The sequence below is a fragment of the Acanthochromis polyacanthus genome, chromosome 7 (genome assembly GCF_021347895.1).
Source record: "Acanthochromis polyacanthus isolate Apoly-LR-REF ecotype Palm Island chromosome 7, KAUST_Apoly_ChrSc, whole genome shotgun sequence".
Classification (NCBI taxonomy): domain Eukaryota; kingdom Metazoa; phylum Chordata; class Actinopteri; family Pomacentridae; genus Acanthochromis; species Acanthochromis polyacanthus.
Genome location: NC_067119.1, coordinates 28,813,186 through 28,836,460, shown reverse-complemented (window position 1 = coordinate 28,836,460; position 23,275 = coordinate 28,813,186). Strand labels below are relative to the sequence as shown.

Sequence of the window (23,275 nt, the reverse complement as noted above, 5' to 3'; positions counted from 1 at the left end):
GTTACATGTTCAGAGGGGCAAAGTGACATGTTGGTATTCGAGTCTTGCTTTGAGCCACAACCCTGGCAGACGGCGGTCCTCTGTTTTCCTAGCTTCCTCACAGGCAGGCTATAAAGCAGACCATTAACCCTGGTGGAGACATGACCCTCAGTGGGCTCATAAACCACAAGGTGATGTCTCCCCACACTCTGCCCACAATCTGCAACCTCCTCCACTTAGACACAGTGTGAGAGAAGAGCGGACACTCGCACACGACACTCAGACTTTGATACGGGTACTGCATTTAAACAATTCTTTCTAGCCGTACATAAATGTACAATAACTAATGCGGAGCTCAGAGATGCTTCCTTCTGGCACGGTCTCAGAACTTGGAAGCAGTTAAAAAAAACAACCACTTTCTCATCAAATTTCCTACTTGTGGACGCGTGTAAATTTCATAACAAATCGTTGAATTGATTTGCAGTGATGATTTTCTATAAAGCCGGTTGATTTTATGATGTCCGCTTGGCTCCAGCATCAGAGCTCACCCCATTGATCTGTATTTTATTTATAGTCATGCTCTTTGGCTCAGTCTCGCTCAATCACTGGCAGGCAACAACACAGACTAGCCCTGTACAATGCTCATTATTGTGTTTGGCTGACAGGGAATTCAATAGACATATAAAATTATACTTGCAAATGACAGTATGAGAGAATTTTTTTGTTTTGCAAAAGCAATCTTTTCCCCAGTGCAAGTACTGACAGCAGATCATGTCCAGAGCTCTTTCCTCTCTGATATGCCTAAAATGGCCACTCACTTCAAGGAGCAGCTGGCCCAGTTTTACACTAGTCATCCGTCATGGGCCGAGTCCCAGCAGAGAGTCAAAATGTTGAGTTCACTACTTACCCACTGCTTACGAGCATGATTTCTCCTCTTGAAGTACAAGATGAGCTTCTTCCTCATCGCCTGGTTTCTGAGAGGGTGGAAGAACAGAGAGGGATGCAGAGAACAAGGGGGCGGAAGGACAGAGAGAGAAGAGTAAGGTGAGAACATTCAAGAAAACACTCAATATCAGACAGTGCTTTGGCTTTCATCACATTTGTCACATAATATATCCAAGTCTATGATGCTGTCCAGATCCTCAGGTACACATTTTCAACCCTCTGTACTTTCTCTGCCTCACCACCCAATAAATAAACAAAAAAAATGCATTATCTTCCCCTCTTCTCTCTCTCTCTCTCTCTCTGTCTCACACACACACACACACACTCACATAAACACAAACAATGCCTTTCCTTGTATGCCACCGCTCGATAAACTCAAACTTGCTTCTGGGTGGAAAGGACAGCGAGGGGAGCCAAACTTATAAAACTTGTCTGTGCTGGGAACAGCCAGCCACAGTGCTTCAAATAAAGGTCAGGGCCAGTAATCTCCTTAGGCAGCCACTCAGTTTGTCTCTTTCTTTGCTGCAAGACAGAGTTTTATTCCTGACACTTAATCTGTCACTTGTAAGGTCACGTTCCCCACTGATTAATGTAATCTTATTCTACATTAGACACTTCAGCTGAGCCGCAGGGTCCTTCAGGTCACAAGGAAGGACAGAAGACTAAGAAGTGGGCTACTGGTCGGGTCTGAATTTTGTAAAAATCTGAAGATGGCATGATGACATTTCAGGTCTAGAGAGATAAACACTTCTGATGACCGGTTCTTCATTTTTCAAACATATTATCTGTAGTAACAAAACCAAGTTAAATCTAAATAGCCTCAACCCCCAACCTACATAAACACTCCCACACACTCACAAACAGACACATGTTGAGCCATGCAACTGCAGCAGGAAAGATAAATCCTGCCAAATCCAGCTAGATACAGGAGACGTCCACATACTATGGCATATAATGGGTGAGAACTAACTTGGTAAGGCAAAAACAAGATTGATAGATTAAGCCCTTTAAAAACAGAGATGGCATTGTCCTCTGGACACCAGATGGCAAAGGGAAAGATTAGCAGCCCTGAACCCCTACAAAAGGTTTCCTTTGTCCTGCTCTAAGCCTGTGCCATTTCTGAGATATCGGAGAACACTGTAATTTGCCATAATACCTCTAAAACACGATGGCTGAAAGATTCATTATACACACACTTTTGACAGATGTTCACTAGTGGTACAACCGCAGCTTGTGAAGCTTTAAAGTTTGAGTTTGTCCTCATAGTAGTCTCCATTTGCAAAGGATACTGGCAAATGAATTATCAGCTGAGAGGTAGAAGCACCGTGTGTGCAGAAGATGGACTGTGATGAGGACTGAGAGCTCCACAGAGATATTGGTAGTCATCTAACCCAGCAGGGATGAATGCCAAGGTTATCAAACCAGTTAACAAAACAAAGAAGTCAATTGTGCTGGCTCAAAGCAACACACTGGTATTTAATAACACACACGGAGGGAGAGAGGACAGTTTTCAGTTAATTGCTTTGAGGCAATAATACTGATCAAACGGTGCAGGGATCAAAAGGAGTGAAGACAGCAGTGTGCGGCTAAGAGGTCAGGCACATCTTGTGGCATGCCGCTATGCCCAAACTACAATGCCAGTGGTGGAGGCAAGCCATCATAACCCTCCTACAACCTTTTGATGTTCCTCACTGAATTATGGTCCTTTAAAGATTACAGTTGGAAATAAGTCTTATTGATAGATGTGGCTTTGCTATCCAGTGTTGTCTACTTTCTGCTCCCCTTATTTCAGATATCCACTGACATATGAAATTGGCATGATTTATTAATCATTCACCTCAGGAAACCTTAGCCCTGCTGAGAAATGCATACTGCTGTTAACAGCTCATAATATCACAAGCACAATGTCCATTTTTACAGGCAATAGAGGCAATGTTTGACTGCTTGTTTTATGAAGCACCAGTAGCTGCAGCACAGATGATCTGAAGCAATATTAAATGTAAAAATACATAGCTAAAAATTATGGATGTCATACTGTGTATTTGCATCGGTACATGTAATTGTGGCAGAATTAGATTGCAGATTTTAATGTTATTTTAACCTATATGGAAAAATCTACGGACTTCTTGTTAGCTTTGAAGTGGTGGTGAATAACAGCAGCTGCTAATCTGTCTGAAGGATGCAGCTGCATACAAAATAACCTCCATGATGTAAAATTACTGTAGCTTTAAATGACATTTTCAAGGTTCTCGTAAAAAAAGAACTATTTTTTGCAACATTTGAAGGTCTCAATCGACAGAGTCTTCTTCATACACAATATTAAATACGAGAAACTTTGTGTACTCAGCTCAATAACACAAGGGTTTCCTAATAAACACTCCACTTGCATAATACTAGAATTTGTAGGAATTGATTCAAATGGAGGGGCTGCACAGTGGGCTAGTGGTTAGCACTTTCGCCTTGCAGCAAGAAGATCCCCGGTTTGAATCGCGGGGTGGGCCTGGGATCTTTCTGCATGGAGTTTGCATGTTCTCCCTGTGCATGCATGGGTTTTCTCCGGGCACTCCGGCTTTCTCCCACAGTCCAAAAATATGCTGAGGCTATTTGGTTACTCTAAATTGTCCGTAGGTGTGAATGTGAGAGTGATTGTTTGTCTGTATATGTAGCCCTGTGACAGACTGGCGACCTGTCCAGGGTGTCTCCTGCCTTCGCCCGAGTCAGCTGGGATAGACTCCAGCACCCCCTGCGACCCCAGTGAGGATAAAGCGGTGTATGGAGAATGGATGGATGATTCAAATGGAGCTGACAGAAGTTGACTGTCGGCAAAAATAACTGCAGTTTCTTAGCATCTGGATTAATCCGCTTGCTGATCTAAGAACCACAATTACTTCAGTGTCACATTTAAAACGAACACACTTCCACTGACAGTGCAAATCATTTTTCCACTTTGCATTTTCTTTTATCCTCCGTAGCCTTCCTTGTTACACACATTTATTCCAGTAAGTTTCATGACTAAGTTTACATAATGACAAATTCACATCCCCCTCTGAAATGCCGTTCTTTTCACTCTGCCAAAGGGGAAAGGGAGAGTCGAGATATGGGGGTGGAGCTAAGTGGTGAATCTTTCTCAGTGAAGGAATATACACAACCACTACAGAAAAGTATATTATTTAAATCAATAATCTAAAAAGATTCAATCAATGACAGGTTCTAATTTCACAATGAGAGCTGCTAAGTGAATATGAGTGTGGCATTCCAGTTTAAAGAGCATTACTCCGGCTGCAAATGTATTTTTACAATTGATTCTATATTTTACAGACTATCAATTTGTATTTAAAATACATAAAGACAAATATCCATTATATATATCTGTGGTGAGATAATTTGTACAGGAGTTCTTCAGCAGTTTGGAAGTTACACTTTACTGGCTGTGTATAAAACATTTTTGAATACAGAAGTGTGCAGGCATGTGTAGTGGCAGACTCACATTTTGATGTTCTCATGGTACTGTTTGGTATCAGAGGGCTGGTTGTACAGAGGCTGGAGCAGGAGGAGAATCGAGCAGATAAAACCATTAGTCACATTTTCAATTGTGCAACAGATTGTAAATGCATGAAGGCCATATGACTGAGTTCCCTCCAATGTGTCACGAACACAACTCTGACCTCGTTCCCAATAAATATACGGCCGTAAAATAACAGGAAAGACAACACTCTGACTGAACGGTCTAATAGCACAGTCAAATTCAATCTAAAGAATCAATTCCCTCAAGGACAGAGCAAAACTGTTTTGTGTAGCATCTTGCATAGCCTTTGTGTGAATGAGAGTAAAACGGATGAATAGCTAGATGGACACCTCAGCATTGACAAGTTTTTAACAAAAACATAGCAGTGAAAAAAATCTGCAGACAAAGGCAGCCTCGGATTTTACATTAGAGTAAAAGATCTAATTTTGAAAGTGACTGTGGGAACAAGCAAACCACTACCCATTTATTGTGCTGTCAGTATTTCTATTTAATGTCAAATATCAGCAATAAAGCTTAGTAGAGCTTCAAGAAAAGCAACCTTGTATAGTTACTTAATTTCTTTGCACTTCATTTGATTCAGGCTTATTCCACTTTTCTCCATAGCATGCTTTAACCCTCTCATTTGACCTCGTAAAAACATAAGAATGTGAAAAACAAAACTACAAGACCAGAATAATGACAGAAAATCAAAGTCTCTACTCACCAGTTCTACTCTGGGTCCCAGTCCCTCCAGTATCCTGTGAGCCTCTTCTGCCTTTTTCTGGTGAGGGAAGACAAACAGAAGTAGTACATTAGCCAGCTGCCTGCACCTCTGTCATCACCACGGCAACGCAGTGAACATGCTCACTTGATCACTAAGACTACACCACTGCTCGCCGGACGGACGGACAGCTGGATGCATGGAAGGATGGAGAGATGGAAGCACCGACTATTATTAGAGCTTTTAACTCAAGCTGGGCCGCAGCTCCTTGCCTCAGCTCCCTCTCCCCTTTCCCAGGAAAAAAAAAAAAAAAAAAAGATTACTCACCTCCCCTGAGCAGAGAGAGGTAAGAGAAAAAGAGCAGGCAGGCAGGAAAGCAAGTGGGAGTGGAATAAAAACTGAGTGGGAGAGAGAGAGAGAGTGGAAAAAAATAGAGGGAAGGAGGGGGGAGGGGGCTATAGGGCTTTGTTTCTTATCTAATAGGAGACATCTGATGAAAGACAGAGAAAGATCTCACCTCCAGCTGCCTACAACAATCAGCTTCTTAAAACAAAAAATTCTGGCAGGGACCATAAAGCAAGAAAGCAGAGGTGTTGGGGCATGGAGATGGGCAGCAAAAACTCCCATCTCTGTCTCTTGATGACCTCTCTGCAGCTCTGCTCCTCCATATTTAGCTCCACCAGACAAATGGGTGCGCAGTGTCCCAGACTACCCCTCTCAATGTTCGCTCCACTCTTTTCCTCGTTCCACTCTGCACAACCTCTCTCTGCTTCATCGATCAAACAGACCCTCCTTGGTGACACACCACTTGCTCTGCTGCTTTTCCTCTCAGTTCATTTCCCTCAATGACCAATGAGACTAGCTGGACTGAAACGCTCTCGGACAGGATGCAAGCGCAGGTAGAGAGGGGTGGAAGGAAACAAACATATGGGAGAATTCCTGGCGGTGATAGCGGAGACAGAGCCTGACAAGGGTGTATGTCCGCGTCAACCTTTAGCCTTCACCACCACCATGTCATGCTGCCTTCTTGTCCGTTTCGCTCCATCTTTACCGTGAAGGCAACACAGGAGGTGTTTGGGATCTGCTCCTAAGTTTATACGAGACTCGCGCTACAGGACTTGAATGTAAGACCCCAGAGGAGCTCACACACACAGCTTAACTTGAGTCAGCACAGGCTTACAACTGGATCACCTGTGAGGGAAGCCAGATGACATGGTTCTGGTTTTTCAAAGTGCACCGTGCATTTCCTCTAAGTCATAAAGCAGAAGGAGGCAGCGATGCTTTATATTTGCACACTCTATACTTATCATTCAAATGCAAATAGAGTAACATGATGCTATTATTCTCCCTTCAGTCATTCTGCACTGATCTGTGTTTTTCCTCATTCCTGTTGCTTCCTCACCAGTGAGTAGGTGTAACAGGCTGCAGAGTATTGCCTCAGAGAGCTCGCTCACTGCAGGAGCACTTAATGAGCAGCAATTATTAAAAACAGCCTTTCATCCTCGGGGAGTAGGACGCCTCAAGGATTTCTCTTCATTTCCTAGCTGTGATTCTTTAAGCAAATTTGAAAACAAGACTGCATGATACTGACCTCAAAACTCTTGAAATATGACTTCAAATAAAACGCTAGAGGAGAGACGTTTTGCAGTGAAGAGGGGGGAGGGATGAGATGCAAAGAATGCTGCACCTAAAAGTCTACTCAATTACACACAGAGAGAGCTGATGGTTTAATAACTGCCCTCCACTTCATACATAAACACAACCTCAAGGCAAGCAGAGAGGCGGCCTCCCTTATTTCAATCATGCCCCCCTGTGGTAGCACACAAGACTGCTACTCTGGCAGTGGCATCACAAGCTGTGAGGTTAGTAACTGTATCACTGTACATACTGTCTGCAGTCTACAGGATATATTCTCCAGCAGGTCACAGGATCCCATGAATGAAACATTTAACACAGGGAAGCCAATCTATGAGAATAGCACTTTGGTTACCTTAGTGACTACAATCTAGGAACTATGAAGCTCCCATTAGGAGAATGTAGGAAAGAAAACAACCAAACAAAGGGAAAAAAAACACACTACTGGGCCATCTTAGTACAGAGAAGACATGAAGATTTAGCACAGCTCAACAGAATTATGATAATGCAGTCTCAGTGGGGCTGTCTTTTCTTGTGTGCACATCCATGACTTTAATGTTCCAAACAGGAGAAGAGTGAACTGGAGTTGAGTCATCCCCGGGGTTTGACAATGGACTGTCAAGAGAAATGCGCTGTAACCCTGTCTGAGAGAGCTGGTGACACTGAGCCCAGAAGGGACAGAAGACACCATGGAGACGTCAGCTCTAAAAGGCGTGCTGAGGCTGAAGTAATTATAGCAAGGTGCTTAAACACATAGATACTAATATATATACACACGTGGACAAAATTGTTGGTACCCCTCAGTTAAAGAAGGAAAAACCCACAATTCTCACTGAAATCACTTGAAACTCACAAAAGTAACAATAAATCAAAATTTATTGAAAATTAAATAATCAAAAACAGCCATTACTTTTGAATTGTTGATTAACATAATTATTTTAAAAAACAAACTAATGAAACAGGCCTGGACAAAAATGATGGTACCTCTATAAAAGATTGAAAACTATTTGACCAGAGTGACATGATTAACTCAGGTGTGTCATTTAATTGACATCACAGGTGTTTCCAAACTCATAATCAGTCAGTCTGCCTATTTAAAGGGAGACAAGTAGTCACCCTGCTGTTTGGTGAAAAGGTGTGTACCACACTGAACATGGACAACAGAAAGCGAAGGAGAGAATTGTCCCAGGACATCCGAAAAAAAATCATAGACAAACATCTTAAAGGTAAAGGCTATAAGACCATCTCTAAACAGCTTGAAGTTCCTGTGACAACAGTGGCTCATATTATTCAGAAGTTCAAGACCCACGGGACAGTAGCCAACCTCCCTGGACGTGGCCGCAAGAGGAAAATTGATGACAAATTGAAGAGACGGATCGTTCGAATTGTATCCAAAGAGCCCAGAGCAACCTCCAAAGAAATTAAAGGTGAACTCCAAGGCCAAGGTACATCAGTGTCAGATCGCACCATTCGTCGTTGTTTGAGCCAAAGTGGACTTCATGGGAGACGACCAAGGAGGACACCACTGCTGAAAAAAACTCATAAAAAAGCCAGACTGGAATTTGCAAAAATGCATGTTGACAAGCCACAAAGCTTCTGGGAGAATGTCCTTTGGACAGATGAGACCAAACTGGAGCTTTTTGGTAAGGCACATCAACTCTATGTTCATAGACTCAAAAACCAAGCATACGAAGAAAAGAACACTGTCCCTACGGTGAAACATGGAGGAGGCTCAGTAATGTTTTGGGGCTGCTTTGCTGCATCTGGCACAGGGTGTCTTGAAAGTGTGCAAGGTACGATGAAATCTGAAGACTATCAAGGCATTCTGGAGAGAAATGTGCTGCCTAGTGTCAGAAAGCTTGGTCTCAGTCTCAGGTCATGGGTCTTCCAACAGGACAACGATCCAAAACACACAGCCAAAAACACCCAAGAATGGCTGAGAGAAAAGCGTTGGACTATTCTAAAGTGGCCTTCTATGAGCCCAGATCTGAATCCCATTGAACATATGTGGAAGGAGCTGAAACATGCCATTTGGAGAAGACACCCATCAAACCTGAGACAACTGGAGCTGTTTGCTCATGAGGAGTGGGCCAAAATACCTGTTGACAGCTGCAGAACGCTCATTGAAAAATACAGAAATCGTTTAATTGCAGTGATTGCCTCAAAAGGTTGTGCAACAAAATATTAAGTTATGGGTACCATCATTTTTGTCCAGCCCTATTTCATTAGTTTGTTTTTTTAAATAATTATGTTAATCAACAATTCAAAAGTGATGGCTGATTTTGATTATTTAATTTTCAATAAATTTTTATTTATTGTTACTTTTGTGAGTTTCAAGTGATTTCAGTGAGAATTGTGGGTTTTTCCTTCTTTAACTGAGGGGTACCAACAATTTTGTCCACGTGTGTGTATATATATATATATATATATATATATATATATATATATATATATATATATATATACACACACACACTGACAGACACTAGTTTGAATATACAGGGTGTCTAAAAAAATTTGACATTTCACAGGCCAGTAATTCTGGCAATTTTTGTTGAAATAACCTCAAATTTTCACAGAATGTATAGAAACAGGTCAAGATTTTATATTTAATGTTTTATTTTTGTTTCTGTTTTCAGGTTCAGCCATGTCGTTCACTCCTAAAGAGAAGTCATTTTGCGTCTTGGGATATGCTGATGTTGATGATGGTCTATCAGATCCTATAGCCCTGCATAAGCAGCCTTCCTCTGTAAATTTTTGGTACCAAGTCCAAATTTGCTTGCCAGTTTTTCCACAGTTTGCATTGAAGGCACGCTGCACAGTCTTGGGTGACTGTGTACGCGCAGATTCCAAGACGCAAAATGACTTCTCTTTGGGAGTGAATGGCATGGCTCAACCTGAAAACCGAACAAAAATAAAACATTAAACATAAAATCTTGATCTTTTTCTATAAAAGAATTACAAAAATTATTGGCCTTTGAAAGGTCAAATTTTCTGGGACAGCCTGTACATATGTACATGCTCTACATGTATGCACAACTACACACACGGCAAAGTCACTAAACTATTGACATAATCCATGCGACGCCCGACGCTGCCATTGGCAGGGCAGCTCAAAAACAAATTTCATTGTATATGAAAGTGTGCAATGACAATAAAAGTTGATTATGATTCTGATATTTAAAAAAAAAACAAGCTTAAACACATTCAAGCATCGACAAACCCAGATGTTGCCTGGTGTTTCTAATATTCATACTAAGACTTTACTCCTCCAGGGTTTCCACACCTGTAAGAAAGTGAGGTGTAGAAACGGCCATTCACAGGCTCTGTCCAATGTGATCAGGGCAGATAAACTGAGTCTAAAATGGGCCACTGTAAAACAATCTGAAATAAGTTGTCATAGTTTTCTATCCATAAGCTGTGACAGAGCAGTGAACTATATGGGTGGTGATGGTCTGAAGAGGAGTACAGCTTCTTTCTTGTTCACAGTGAATCCATTTAAGTTTATGCGGATGTTTAAGACAGCCAACAGTTGTTAGTGAAGTGTCAGAAATAAATGGCTGACCTGCAGAAGTTTTGTTTCTGATGATCAGTCTTAGGTTCATAACTACCAACCTCGGGCCGGGAGGAGGGTTTGTCCTTATTTACATACATGCAGTCATTGAAAACCAAGATAAATGCCATCATTTATGCACTGATTTAGTAAATGGAGAAGCACATGCCTGAAAATACAAGTGTATCAAATATCATCTGGCTTTTCTCCTTGTTGGACATCCTTTAAATCCTCTCTGCATCAAAGCTGCATATGTAGCAGCTTTTTTTTCCATGAAAAGAACTCCTTCATGCCTTAAAATGGCTTAGATGTAACTCTACACAGTTGTTTCATCTGGAATGCACAGATCTATGTAGTCCCTGCCTCGCTATCACTCCAGGCAGCTTGAGCTCACCAGCTCCAACAACGCTGCTCAAACACTGTAAAACTACCTTACCCTCCACAAAGGCAAGTTGTAATTTTGGAGTAATTTAGCCATACTTGTTTGGACCAGAAACCCACTCTAAAAAAGAATAATGATACTGAAATCTCAGAAGTTGAAAGGATTTGTTACTTATGTTTGCCATGTATGCAGTTCTAGAAGTCGAGTGGAAATGTTCAGCCATGGCACCATTTGCTTATTTTGAGCATGTGTCTTACTGCACATAAAAAAAATGTGCAGATTGAGCTTATTTAATGGTAATTGACTAGGAATTAACTAACGGACACAAAAGTCAAGCCAAAGAATGAATTTGAGTAAATGTGAAACTAGAAAACAGGCTGGTTAAGTTTAGAAAAAAGAGTGATAAAGTTGGAGGGGGTGGCAGTAGGCCAGAGGACATCCTGTCAGTCAGAGGGAAGTGGAAAGTGTGATAGAGGTCAGACTATATTCTGGAGAAAGCTTTGCCTCATTCTTAAACTTTCAGACTTTTAGATAAGTCTTGAGCAGACTGCAGTGTCCTGCTGTTCCACAGAAGTGCTGTGATACAGCAGGACATGGTGACAGTGAAAGTCATGAAGGACAATACCTGTGCTGCTGTTCCCTTTAAATGAGATTCTTAGCATTTCAGTCGTTATCTGGCAGTATTGGTGCAGGTTGAGCAACGTGTCAAATCATCATTCCTGGAAGTGTTAATGATTTAATCTCTTGCTCAGTGACACTTCAGAGTGAATGCTTGGGCACATTTTTAACATACTAGACTGCTTTACCATTCTATAAAAGTCACTCATCTGGAATGTGTCAGTGAAGCTTTTTATAATATTCAAGAGCTTTTTTTAAAAAATATTATTTGTAGTTTTCCATAGGGCACTTGAAGTAGTACAAAGGTTGAATATGGGGTGTGATACAGTGACAGAAGACATTCCTATTAAGCGTCAGCTCCAATAAAAAGGAGACTTGCACCTCCAACCACTAGGGGACTGAGAGCACCGAGAATCACGCCGTTATAAAGTTAATCTGCTGCACACAGCTCTGCTGCATATAATTATTGCTGTGACTACGACACACTTCCAAGTAGCTTTATGTTACCCCACAGCTTCTCTGTGTCGTCTTTTCTTGGAAGAATGATTCATTTGCAATACTTGCATAAAATACAAAGATTTGCGTCAGTGTACATGTGTGTTACCCTCCAGTGTGTACATGTTGTGAAAGTGTGTATGTGTACACGTGTGGTTAATCATGGCTGCCATGTTGACCTTTAGTAGCTCATTCTATCAGGCACGACTTCTGCTTTGCCTGTCAGTGAAGAGTAGGAGGGTCAGATATGACATGATTACTGTGTGACACACTGTTTTTGTGGACAGTGTTCTGAGAATTTTATCAAACAGGGTAAATGAAAATGACAAATCTCCCTGTAAAATAATCCTCTACAGACAGATATTTTTTTCTTTACAGCCATAGTATTTTGCTCTGTATTAAATGCACAAAGAAATTAATCCACACTTCGTCTATGTTGTCAGTGAAGTGTAATGAAAAACGGTGACAGATCAACATACCATGGGGCTCTGTGTGTGGTTAAATCTGGGACTGTGGCTTGTTGAAATGTGCACCTGCTGGGTAATCTAGTTTACCTTACAGGAACTCTCTCTACTTACAACACTGACTGGCTGGTCTCAGATATTACAGTGAGATAACCATATCAGGCAACAGTGAATATTCAGAGGATTCAAAGGCCGAGTTTGGCCGAGTTGCTTAATTTAAATTAACCTAGTGAAACAATGGGTAAAGCAACTGATGTTCGCCTCCCTCGTACATTTTCACAGATTGTGTGTGTGTTTTACTGACCCTGTTCTCATCGTAGATGATCTGTACCAGGCTGCGGTGCTTGGCTTCACTGGGTGGTGGTGAGATGGGCTGCTCTGGCTCATGGGGCTTTGCAGCCTCCTCCTCCAGCTGTTGCTGTAGCACACACACAAATAAAAATAACAGTTAACACCGTACAAAACCAAAAGGGCCGTAATCGGATGTTCAAGTAAGAGCTTACACATTTCTGCTGCGAGGTTAGACAGTCTGCGTTAAATCAACTGTCCCTCCACTAATTGCCCTATTAGCTGTAATAGCCATTAATTCTCCAGGGTTTAGTTAACCCAACAGTTACCACAGCAGCCTGAGCAAATAATAGCAAAACTGTTGCCTTGCTTATTATTTAGGAGAGCAAGTTATTCGGTGGCTGTTTCAGTAGTTATTGCATAAGTTATCTAGTTAAACTACATTTTTCCTCAACCTCCCAAAACAGGTGTGCTAGGCAGAATGACAAGTATGTTGCAAACATTTATGTAACAAATAAAATCTGAATATGACACACAAAAGACTTGAAGGGCATTTAGACCACAGTCCTCCACCAAGGCCTATGCATTTTCTTGCAGCTTTAAATAAAATGTTCCAGATCTGCACTAAAATGTACCGTGTTCTTTACATGCTCATGTTCTGCTTCTCCACTGCATTGCATGAAATTTGGCTTATATTAGTTTTTTTTTTTTATTAGTCTTGCTTACAGACAGACAACACTGATACCTCGGCCTCAGCTCTCACCTTGGTGGAGGAAAAGTGGGGACTTGCTATTTGCAACTAAAGCAATTTATCATTCTGACTAAAAACCTTTTATTACAGACACTGTAGAGTTTCCTGCTTCTAGTGAATTATTTTGATAAAGAGCAAGATCCAAGGATAAACCTTTAGCAAACGCTTGAATAATATGATTCAACGGTGATGAATATTTTCTGATGTTTAACAATCAGACCACCTTACTAGAGACATTAAAAATATCAGTGCGCACAACAAAATCGGTCTATCCATTATAAAAAACAAAAAACAATGCAATAACAACAATAATAATAATGATAGAGAAGTTCCTCATTTTTGTATAGAAAGCAAATGCATTTCAAACACGATGCATGCCAAAAATTGTCACCTGTCACAAGCACAAATAAGTGTCTGCTCAAGTGAATACAGAAACCTGGAAAAACAAAATCTTTGTCCTCATAGTTTTCCTGAAAATATTTGAATGCAGCCACCATATTGCAAAGGAGACAGAAGCAAAGTGTATTCAGCTGTAACTAGCTGTGTGGAGGCCGAGGCCAAGTGTTGCTCAGTGGTGTGCATACAGCTGATCTACAGTCAAGTCAGCCCCCAACTCCCCCGTCCTACTTCCTCTCATCTCCTGACAGGGGCTTCAGAAGGGGGAAAGGTGGCCTCCAGGGGATCCACATGAGAACGGAGCAAGATGGATCATCTTGTGCCATGATAGCCCTGGATAAACATCTGGTGAAGGAAACGCAGACATTTCCATAGAGACTCCCCTTCTCTTTCCAAACCCACCACAGAGTAAAATAAAATAAACCAGTCATGCTTAGCTTTGGCTGACATGACACACACTAACTGTAACCTAAACCCTAACCCACGCCCATTCGCTAGCTCTGCCAGAACTCTTTAAATAAAGTTTTAGCATGCCACTTAATTAGTCCAGATGTTTTAATGCTTGAAGCGAGCTGGACTGAAAAAAAAAGTCCATAAAAACACTTGTGTGCGTGTATTAAGGGAAGGAAAAGGGAGGGATCTTGATTTATGCTAGTAAGCAGGAGAACTTAGGTTCTCAATCATTCAAAAGGTTCCCTACTAAGACTGGAATCCAGGCACATTTTGGTTCTTGTTGCAATTTGGCAAACCATTCCGACTTCTTAAACTAAATCTTTTCTAATAACAAAGAGAAAGCAGGTACAATGACGTTGCTCGAGCGTTATTTGCAGGCCTTTCTCGGTCAACTATCTGGGTTTCTGAGGTTCAACATGATCATAGCTCACATAGCTTCTTGTCGTTTTCAGTTACAGTTTCACAGTAAAATGTTTACGCTTCTCAAAATCAATACTTCAAGATTAGAAAATCAATAGCTAGTAAGAGCAATTTTCACAATTTTCAGTCCGTGATTGTCAGATCAAGCTGCAGAGACATTTAAATAGTAGAATTTAATGGTCATAAGTCACATCATTAGCTTCAACATGTTCAGATGAGACAGAACTGTAAATGTTCCTGTCATCACATCATCCCCGTTTTGAAATGCAGATCATTTTTTAATTAGTGTAATGAGCAGTATGTTAAGATAATAGCATGTACAGTGAAGGAAGGATTCGAGTGAACTGGAGCATGCTTATCTATACAGTTTCTTTCCTAAACATGGCAAGCAGCCAAAGGGGAGACAGTGTGGCAGGAATATGAGTGGTTTAGCAGTCACAAAACCTCCACCATAATCCTACTCCTCCTCTAGGGAAGCTGTTATTTATAGCCTCATATATTTTTAACCTACTTCTCTCCGAAATAAAAAGCCAAAGAGGGGAGAAAACGGAATGCAGATGCCTGGAGGAGTGCGTGTATATAATCATTGCACACTGAGCAAGAAACAGCTACAAGCTTGAATGCAGCGATTACAACACAGCAAAGTCTATTTAAGACTTTATTGCTCTGATGCCAACTGAAGCCTGGCAGTGAAAGTCACACTGGAAAACCACCCATTTCAAACAAACGCTAAGAAATTTCAACAAGGATGCCAACACTGGAAAACACTTCTACAAGCATGACAAATAAACACTTCTGTACCTCATCGTGCTTTTACGTACGTCTGCCTGGATCGAATATGTGCACACGAGTGACATCACACACCGGTTTCTAATCAACTTTCTTCATTCTTAGAGGCTGTACACAAAACAATACCTCATGAAAAATTAAGCTCCATGCCAAACAGCACTCGCAGTATTTTCTTTTGATCTAGTAAGACCATATTCACCACAGAACCCTTTTTCATTGACCACAAACTGAATTAAAGAATGTCAACACAATCAGGCAGAGCTTGTTATTTGTCTTACTTCCAGTAGCTCGACAAATTTGTACTACAAAATCATTTGCAAAGCCATTTCTGGAGCACACATTTCCCCTGGCACATCCATCTAGTGCTTTGACGGTGTTGCAACAATTCAACAAGTTCAATCTGAGGCAGAAATATTCATCAGAGGCATCTACTTCAAGACTGCCAAAACATCCCCAGGGAAGAAAATAAATCCATCTCAAAATCAAGGAACTAAGCGGAAGATAGCATCATTCTGCAATCACTAAACACAAAGCAAGCTAATATAATCTCAAGTTATGACCTGATCTACATACCTGTTTTTTGCGAAGCTTGCAAATTTGCTGCTCCACCATGGTGATCTCTCTGTCCACACGGTCCATGTTCTGGATCAGCTCTTCCTTGGAGAAGCGAGCTGGCACCAAATCCAAGTCGGGGTCCATATGGACCGGACTCACAGGAGAGATGGGCTCCAGCTTTCCCATGGCACTTCCACGCTCCTACGGAAGCACAAAAAATAACAGCGACACGGTCAGATGTAATGGATACAATATGAGCTTTAGCACGTTCACTTCCACAGTCAATCACAATACATTCATTTAATTTAAGATGGACAGAAAATTAAGGAAAAAAAGAAACATTTCAAAAACTAATTTCATGTGGTTAAACATGTATGTACAGCATTTGGACAAAACTGATTATAGACAGCATTTTATATGAAAGAGCTCACAGACATGAAGCATAAAGACTCTGTTGATAAGGAATGACCTTGGAGCAATGAATTTGCACACTGTCAGTTCTTCTCTTTCCTGCTGCAAACATTCCTGTCTCCCTGTGCCTGCAGTTTCTGTCGGCTACGCTTCAAGAAATCCTCCAAACAGTCTGTGTACACTTTGAGAAGGTAACACAGGGCAGTAATTAACTCCTCTGAGTAATGAAAGTCGGTGTAGTGTCTCGGTGTCACTAGACCACATTAATGAATGTGAGGTCACTGCCTTCCTTACCAGAATTACGCACACGAGTTCTGGCAGCTAGCTCTGTTTAGGAGAATTAGTCTACAATATGAAAATACAGTTGTGGTTTTAGGATGTAGGGGGAAATCTGAAGGGCAGTACAATGTGTGTGGGTTTAAATTCAGGACGTACTTACTAATCATGTCTTCTGACAGAAAAATGGAAATAGTGTGTGTCTGTCAGTCATATAACAATACACAGTGCGCACCATCAACTGTGCAGCCTTAGTGATGATACAAAAGCAATTTATGAACACACTGATCTCCCAAGTACAGCACAGTACTCCAAAGCAGAGGCTGGTAGTAAACAGTAAACATTGCATGTATGCAAGTGCCTTTTTCAGTAAAATATTCATGTAGTAGTAGTTGTAATGCTGCATAATTTGGCTTTGAACTGAGTAAAATGTTAGAGGAAATCGTGACTCTTATACTGTTATATTTGGACACATGCGTCGCTGTACTTGTGCACTCTGTGACCTTTTAGGCGATGCCACCTTATGACTGTTTGTAGTAATATCACAACTGAAGCTAACAGCAGGTGGTTTAGATGAGCAGCGCATTCATGGCCTCACTGTTTTCTTTTAACACCATCACAGTTTGGCTTTCAAACAGCGCTAGCAGCTAATATTTCACAACTGCAGCTCATCAGCAGCTGGTCTGAAGTCAGCACATCAGAGAACTACTTGACACTGAAGTGACAGAGTAACTGTGTCTGTCACGATAATGCTAATAAGTTTAACGCTATATACACACAATGCATCAGCCTCAATACTGTTACTTCATGGCTTTCTCTCTTAATAAACATATCAGAGCTAATCGTTGCAACCGTATGACTGCTTGTGGGAGGATGGAGGAGTCTGAAGGAGATGTATTTTATGTGGTCTTGTTTGGATAAATATAAAGTGAGCCTAAGTCACAGTTCTCTTGCGTACTGCATCAGGTTGTTCAGCAAGATTTCCCAACACTTTGCTGTATTCATTTTGCCCTCAACCTTTATAAGCCTTCCAGGCCTTACATCCAAGAAGCATCCATATAGCAGAATGTTGCTATCACTACGTTTGATTGGGGATGGACCCAAGCAACAGTTTCTCCCACTGCAGTCACTGAAGCTCATATGTCCTTCAGGAGACACAGGCGTCCTGGTGGGATCCCTTACTAGTCTTTTCCTTGCACAGTCACTCAGTTTCTGAGGATAGCCTGCAGGATGGCAAATTTACACGTGCCATATTCCTTTAATTTTCTAATGATGGATTTATTTCTAATAAATTCACTAAGATACCAACAAAGCAATTTACTGCGTGTTTTTATCACTACTGTTTTGTCAACACATGTGAACCATGAAATCACTGCAGACAAAGAAGCTACACTGAATTGATGTTCATGGAATGAAGGTAATGTTATACATGACTGGTAATACAACAACACACAGATATGGGAAGGGAAGTTTCACTTGTTCTGCAGAGGGGAAAAAAAAAACTAGTCCATGCCTGTTTCTGATTAGTGACTGTATGCGTGTTCCTTCGCTCTGAATGTATGTGACCATTCTAGAGTTTATCCTCCATAAATGACTGTGTGTGTGATCCAGCTTGTTATTTTTAAACGTCTGAAATGAAGGTTATGTAAGTGGGCTAATCTGGACTAGGGAGGCGGCATTACAGCCCTGTAGACCTGCTGGGACAGAAAAATTCACCACACATAAATACAAAAACAGGAAAGTAGCTCTTATGATGCCTCGGCTTTGTCAAAAAAAACATCCTTGAGTGCAAATAATACCACTAACCTCCTTACCTGTGTTAGCGTGCCACAAGGTTTCTCTCAGGGGAAAAAATAAAATCATGATGTAAAAGCAGGTATCATAACAAACAAGGATTTCAGAGACGCTGAACGTAATACTCAAAAAACATAACAGTTTGAAGGGAGCGGAGAATCTCATATTCCTTCCCTACTACCTTTGCTGCTGCAGTTGTCTACTGGTGATGACATTTTTGAACTCTTTTTACTTATTGTAGCTCTTCTATTCTGCTGCAAAGCTCACAACTATAAAGTGTGCGCAAGATGTTTAGACAGCTTGTTTAACCAGGAGGGATTTGAAAACTATCCAGTGGAAAGTAGTGTTTTCCAAATCAAGTTTACTGTCTGATCTTGTTACGTACACTGACCTCTGTTCTTGTCAACAGTACAACGACACATCCACGATTACCACACCTGTGACACTGTGTGAAAAGGTCATGGGCCAATAGTTAAGCCACTGGCCCAGCACAGCTTAAAGCTTGTGTGCCCCCAATGACCCTGGTCACATTTAGAACATCTGACTGCATGATGTCTGGGTCTGTGCATGCAGCAGGTTTTGCAGACAATAGATAAAGTTTTAGTCATCTTGCTTTATAGAATGTGCATCTATGTTCACAACAGTCTCTGTAGTTTAGACATCAAGCCTACTGAATATACAACAGCAGGTGAGCAAACCTGAAACTGACTACAGCATGATTTTCATAGCTTTCAAAGGTTAATCGTATTATAGAGGAGATAAATAAATACATAGAGTTCAATTATTCTCAGTAAGCTTTAAACATGGCTAGTGTTGAAAATCAGAAACATCTACACTACCAGTCAAAAGTTTTGACACATCTTCTCATTCATGGTTGTTATTTTATGATTTTCTACATGGTAGATTAATACTGAAGACATCAAAACTCCAAAAAATTACATATGGAATTATGTGGCAAACAAAAAAGTGTTAATTTTCAGTATTAATCTACAATGAAAAAAATAATACAAACAAATAAAAAGCATTGAATGAGAAGGTGTGTCCAAACTTTTGACTGGTAGTGTATGTATAAGGAGGGTAAGTGGAGTTTCACTGAAACTGCGTAATTACAGGGTTTAGTCATCATTACTGTGACAGCAATATCAGTGATAGGATAGAATAATTGGAAGTAAAACCAGGAGTAATGTGGTTTAAACCTCCTTTAACTCTTAGAAGTATTGGATTGTTGTTATGTGACATATGACATGTTATTGCTTTGTCAATACTGTACATAGGGGCAAAAACCTAAATACTACAAAATTACTATTTTGTTTTTAATTACTTCTAGATGTAGACAGATTTTTTTAAGTAAATGTTTGTTGACTGCTGGCACGTGTACGTACAGGTCGCTGAGGATCTATTGCCAATAAGATCACAAGTACAGTTTTTAGGTCTTTGCTTAATGCTATTATTTGACACATATTTGTTTGACCATGTTCACTAGATAGTGTCCTGGCATCAAACTATCGGCATGCAAGTGACATTCCGACCACAAGCTGCTCCATCTATAATGAGTAATAATCAAAAAATAAACCTAATCTATTTATGCAGCAGACAGAGGGTAAACTCTGGCTGCCATTGCTGGCAGATGGTCCAGTCTGCAGTATACTTTATATACATCATTGCTAGACCAGTGATGCTACAGTGAATTCTGTCATCAAATAAAGTTATATTTTTACAGAAAAAAAGTGTTTAGGGTCCATTTGTACATGCAAGCTTTGAGTTGCTCTGCCACACACATCCTATTGCAATCTGTTTTTAAGGTCTACCTGTATCTCACTCTTATTGGAAATCAGCAAAATTTTGTTCAAACATTAATAACATTAAAATGATTTTAATTCATTTCATTAGAGATGCATGGTCACCAAAACCAAGGAAGGTGTCAGAACAGGGGAGAGATATGAATATAGCCCACTGAATATTGGATTTCTGAGGCGAATGCTATTACTCATATCAGATAACTATATATTGGCAGACACATGAACCAATTTCAATGTATTAGCAATAAGTTTATATCAAGAGAATCATCTGTCTGGCTGTGGCTGCAAAGACATTTCACATAAGTTGAACGGGCTAGCTCAGACTACTGAAACCGGTATGAGCAGCATCACAGTTGTGGACTGAATGGTGTATTACTCAGCTTTGTTATGTGTGGATGTCGACAACAACATAAACATCTCATAACAAACAGAAATGCTTACTAGGGCAGGGAGCGCTGGCTAAGGGCCACCATTTTTTTGTTGACAAAATCTGCTTTTCATTGCTGGTAGTTCTTGAACAATGTCGCCTAAGTTCACTCTTTTATTACACATTATGATCAAAGTGCTCCTCTTCCACAGAACAGGACGGGTGCACCTAACCTGCCATGTGTTTAAGAAGTTAGCCTTCTACAGGGAAGAAGTCAATCAACTCAGGTGGGATTGAATGATTTTGGGAAAATACTTAATTGCAGACATTATGATCTGATTTGCTTCATTTCAAGATTCACTGTGTAGTAGATTTAAAACATGATGGATTACCACATGACGCCACACAAAAAGGATGACGTAAATTTGTGAAATCACTGACACGACAGGGAATTCTGAGTTAAGTCACGATGACGGACTGACAATCCAGTATGGAGCAGCCATGGCTCAGATGGTTGGTCCACTAATTGTTTGGTTGGTGGTCCAATTCCCAAAGTGTCCTTGGGCAAGACACTGAACCCCAAGATGCTCCTAATGGTAGAAGAGTGCCTTGTGTGACTGTATGTATGAATGGGTGAATTACAAAAGGCTCTCATTCTAATCTGCTCCTATATTTATTTTTGTTAAACACTAGAAAATTAGGACAACTGCATAATGGTGTATAGTAACAAAATGCTGCTTTCGTCCTTCTGTGATTCCTCTCCATGTGAGTCATGCTGCAAGCATCAGCTTTGTACTGGCCTACTCCCTCTTTTCCTGTTGGTGTTAGGTCTCATATACTCCTCCCTTTCCGTATCACCCTTTATCTATGCCTCCCTACACTTGCCCTTTGCCTTATTTCCAGATGCATCTCCCCATCTATCACACCATCACTGGGTGCACTTGTTCCATGCAGTGATTGCATCTGACATCACTTATATAATGGGTTTACAGCCCTCGCTGCTCTGAGAGGAATTACTGGCATTCCTGAATATTTCCGTGTTAGCTTAGGAGTCACTGTTTTCTTTCCCTGCACCCTCAGTTATTGGTCTATCTATTTACCATTCCTTGGCTGTCTGCTTCCCCTGGCAGTTCGAAGCACTCTGTGTAATGTCAGGAACACCTCCCCATCAGCAGCTCTACACTGTGAGCAAGTCGGTTTGATCTGCAGTTCACACAGTTTCATCCTCAGTCTTTTGAAATCTAGGTCAGCTCTATTATTTATTAATTGCTGTTTCACAACTCCCTTAGTCTTCCCACTGCTGCTCTCTGAGATCCAGCTTAGCTACAATACTGAATCTCCTTCTATGACTTCTGCTGTGGTGTGTCTAATAACATCCTTTGGGGCTCTTAAGGAGGCTGGCAGGATTAATCAAAAAAACAGAAGATTTCCAGAATAACTTCATAATATCTTTTTCAAGGAAAAAATGCTCACAGTATCTACATTATGAATCATAATTTCTCAGTGTCTACAAAATGCACTGATCGCTCAAAAAAACTGGCACATTAATAAAACCAGTTTGATAGAGCTCAGCTCTATGATGAAAATAAGTATGATTTTAGTTTATACATTCCATTTTACACAGCATTTGTTTAACTGATATTATTAATGACAAAGTCAACAACTAACTATTTTCCATTTGCTTGATTACCACACTAATCCCAACAGTCAGTATGATACACTGTACTTTAGTGTGACAACTGACCTTTGTCATATCATCAGCTCCTCCCAGAGGTAATTGTGGCCGGTGGGGTGAAGGCCTCATCAGAGACTCTGGTCCCATCTCTAAACGAGGCCGTTTGATCTCAGCATACTCCACCTCTGATTGGCTGGCAGGCTCTGGTAGGTAGATGTGCTCATAGCGGATATGCTGCTCTTGTCCCCTGCAACAGAATAAATACAAAGGAAGCAGAAAAAACTTCAGAATGCTGCTGAATAACTTAAATACACAATAAACAACAGGCATCTGCCATTAATGTAAGACTTGTGATAAGCCTTTTGTGTTATGACAATTAATCAACAGCCAATGAAATAAGAGCAGCATTCTCCCTATATGTACTGGTGCTTTGTTTAATGTTTTTAGCTATACTAGAACTGTGGATGTTTCTTGTGGCTTTTCAACTGGCAAGTGGAAACATTAAATTCATGTTAGGATGTCTTTAAATGTAGTGAACAAATTCTCTTTAGCCCCAGCTGTACTTTGACATAAATACTAAGAAAGAATGACAGTTAGTTGCTTAATATTTGCAGATTAAGAATGTGTACCTATCAAAGTTGGCATGGATGTACACACTGATACGTAAAAACAACATGATCACATGGTGCCATGGCCAGTGGGTCAGGGCATCTCCAAAGAGAAATGGTTCATCAACTGCTCCATGTGGTGCGAGTACCAGCCGACATTGATCCGATGCAAGGCAACCCAGAAAACCAACAATGATGGCATATGTCAGATCAAGGGCTGCAACTAACGATTATTTTGATAATCGATTAATCAGTCGATTATTTTTTTCGATTAGTCGATTCATTGTAATTCCAGGGGGAAACCAATACATGATATTGCACTTACATTTTAGTTTTGCCTTTATTTTCCAATGTAAAATATTTATAAAGGGCCTGTGTCATTCAACGTACATTTTA

The 23,275-nt window shown here is 40.6% G+C and overlaps 1 protein-coding gene across 1 annotated transcript in view; it reads right to left on the bottom strand.

The window, feature by feature from the left end:
- ncor2 (nuclear receptor corepressor 2) overlaps positions 1–23,275 on the bottom strand; it is a 108,121-nt gene that overhangs the window by 43,237 nt on the left and 41,609 nt on the right. Inside the window, exons 4-9 of the mRNA XM_051950467.1 lie at positions 22,341–22,518; positions 15,968–16,150; positions 12,602–12,715; positions 5,154–5,210; positions 4,412–4,464; positions 887–953 (exon numbers count right to left, since the gene is read on the bottom strand). Coding sequence (XP_051806427.1) covers positions 887–953; positions 4,412–4,464; positions 5,154–5,210; positions 12,602–12,715; positions 15,968–16,150; positions 22,341–22,518 — 652 coding nt within the window. The remainder of the gene's footprint in view (positions 1–886; positions 954–4,411; positions 4,465–5,153; positions 5,211–12,601; positions 12,716–15,967; positions 16,151–22,340; positions 22,519–23,275) is intronic.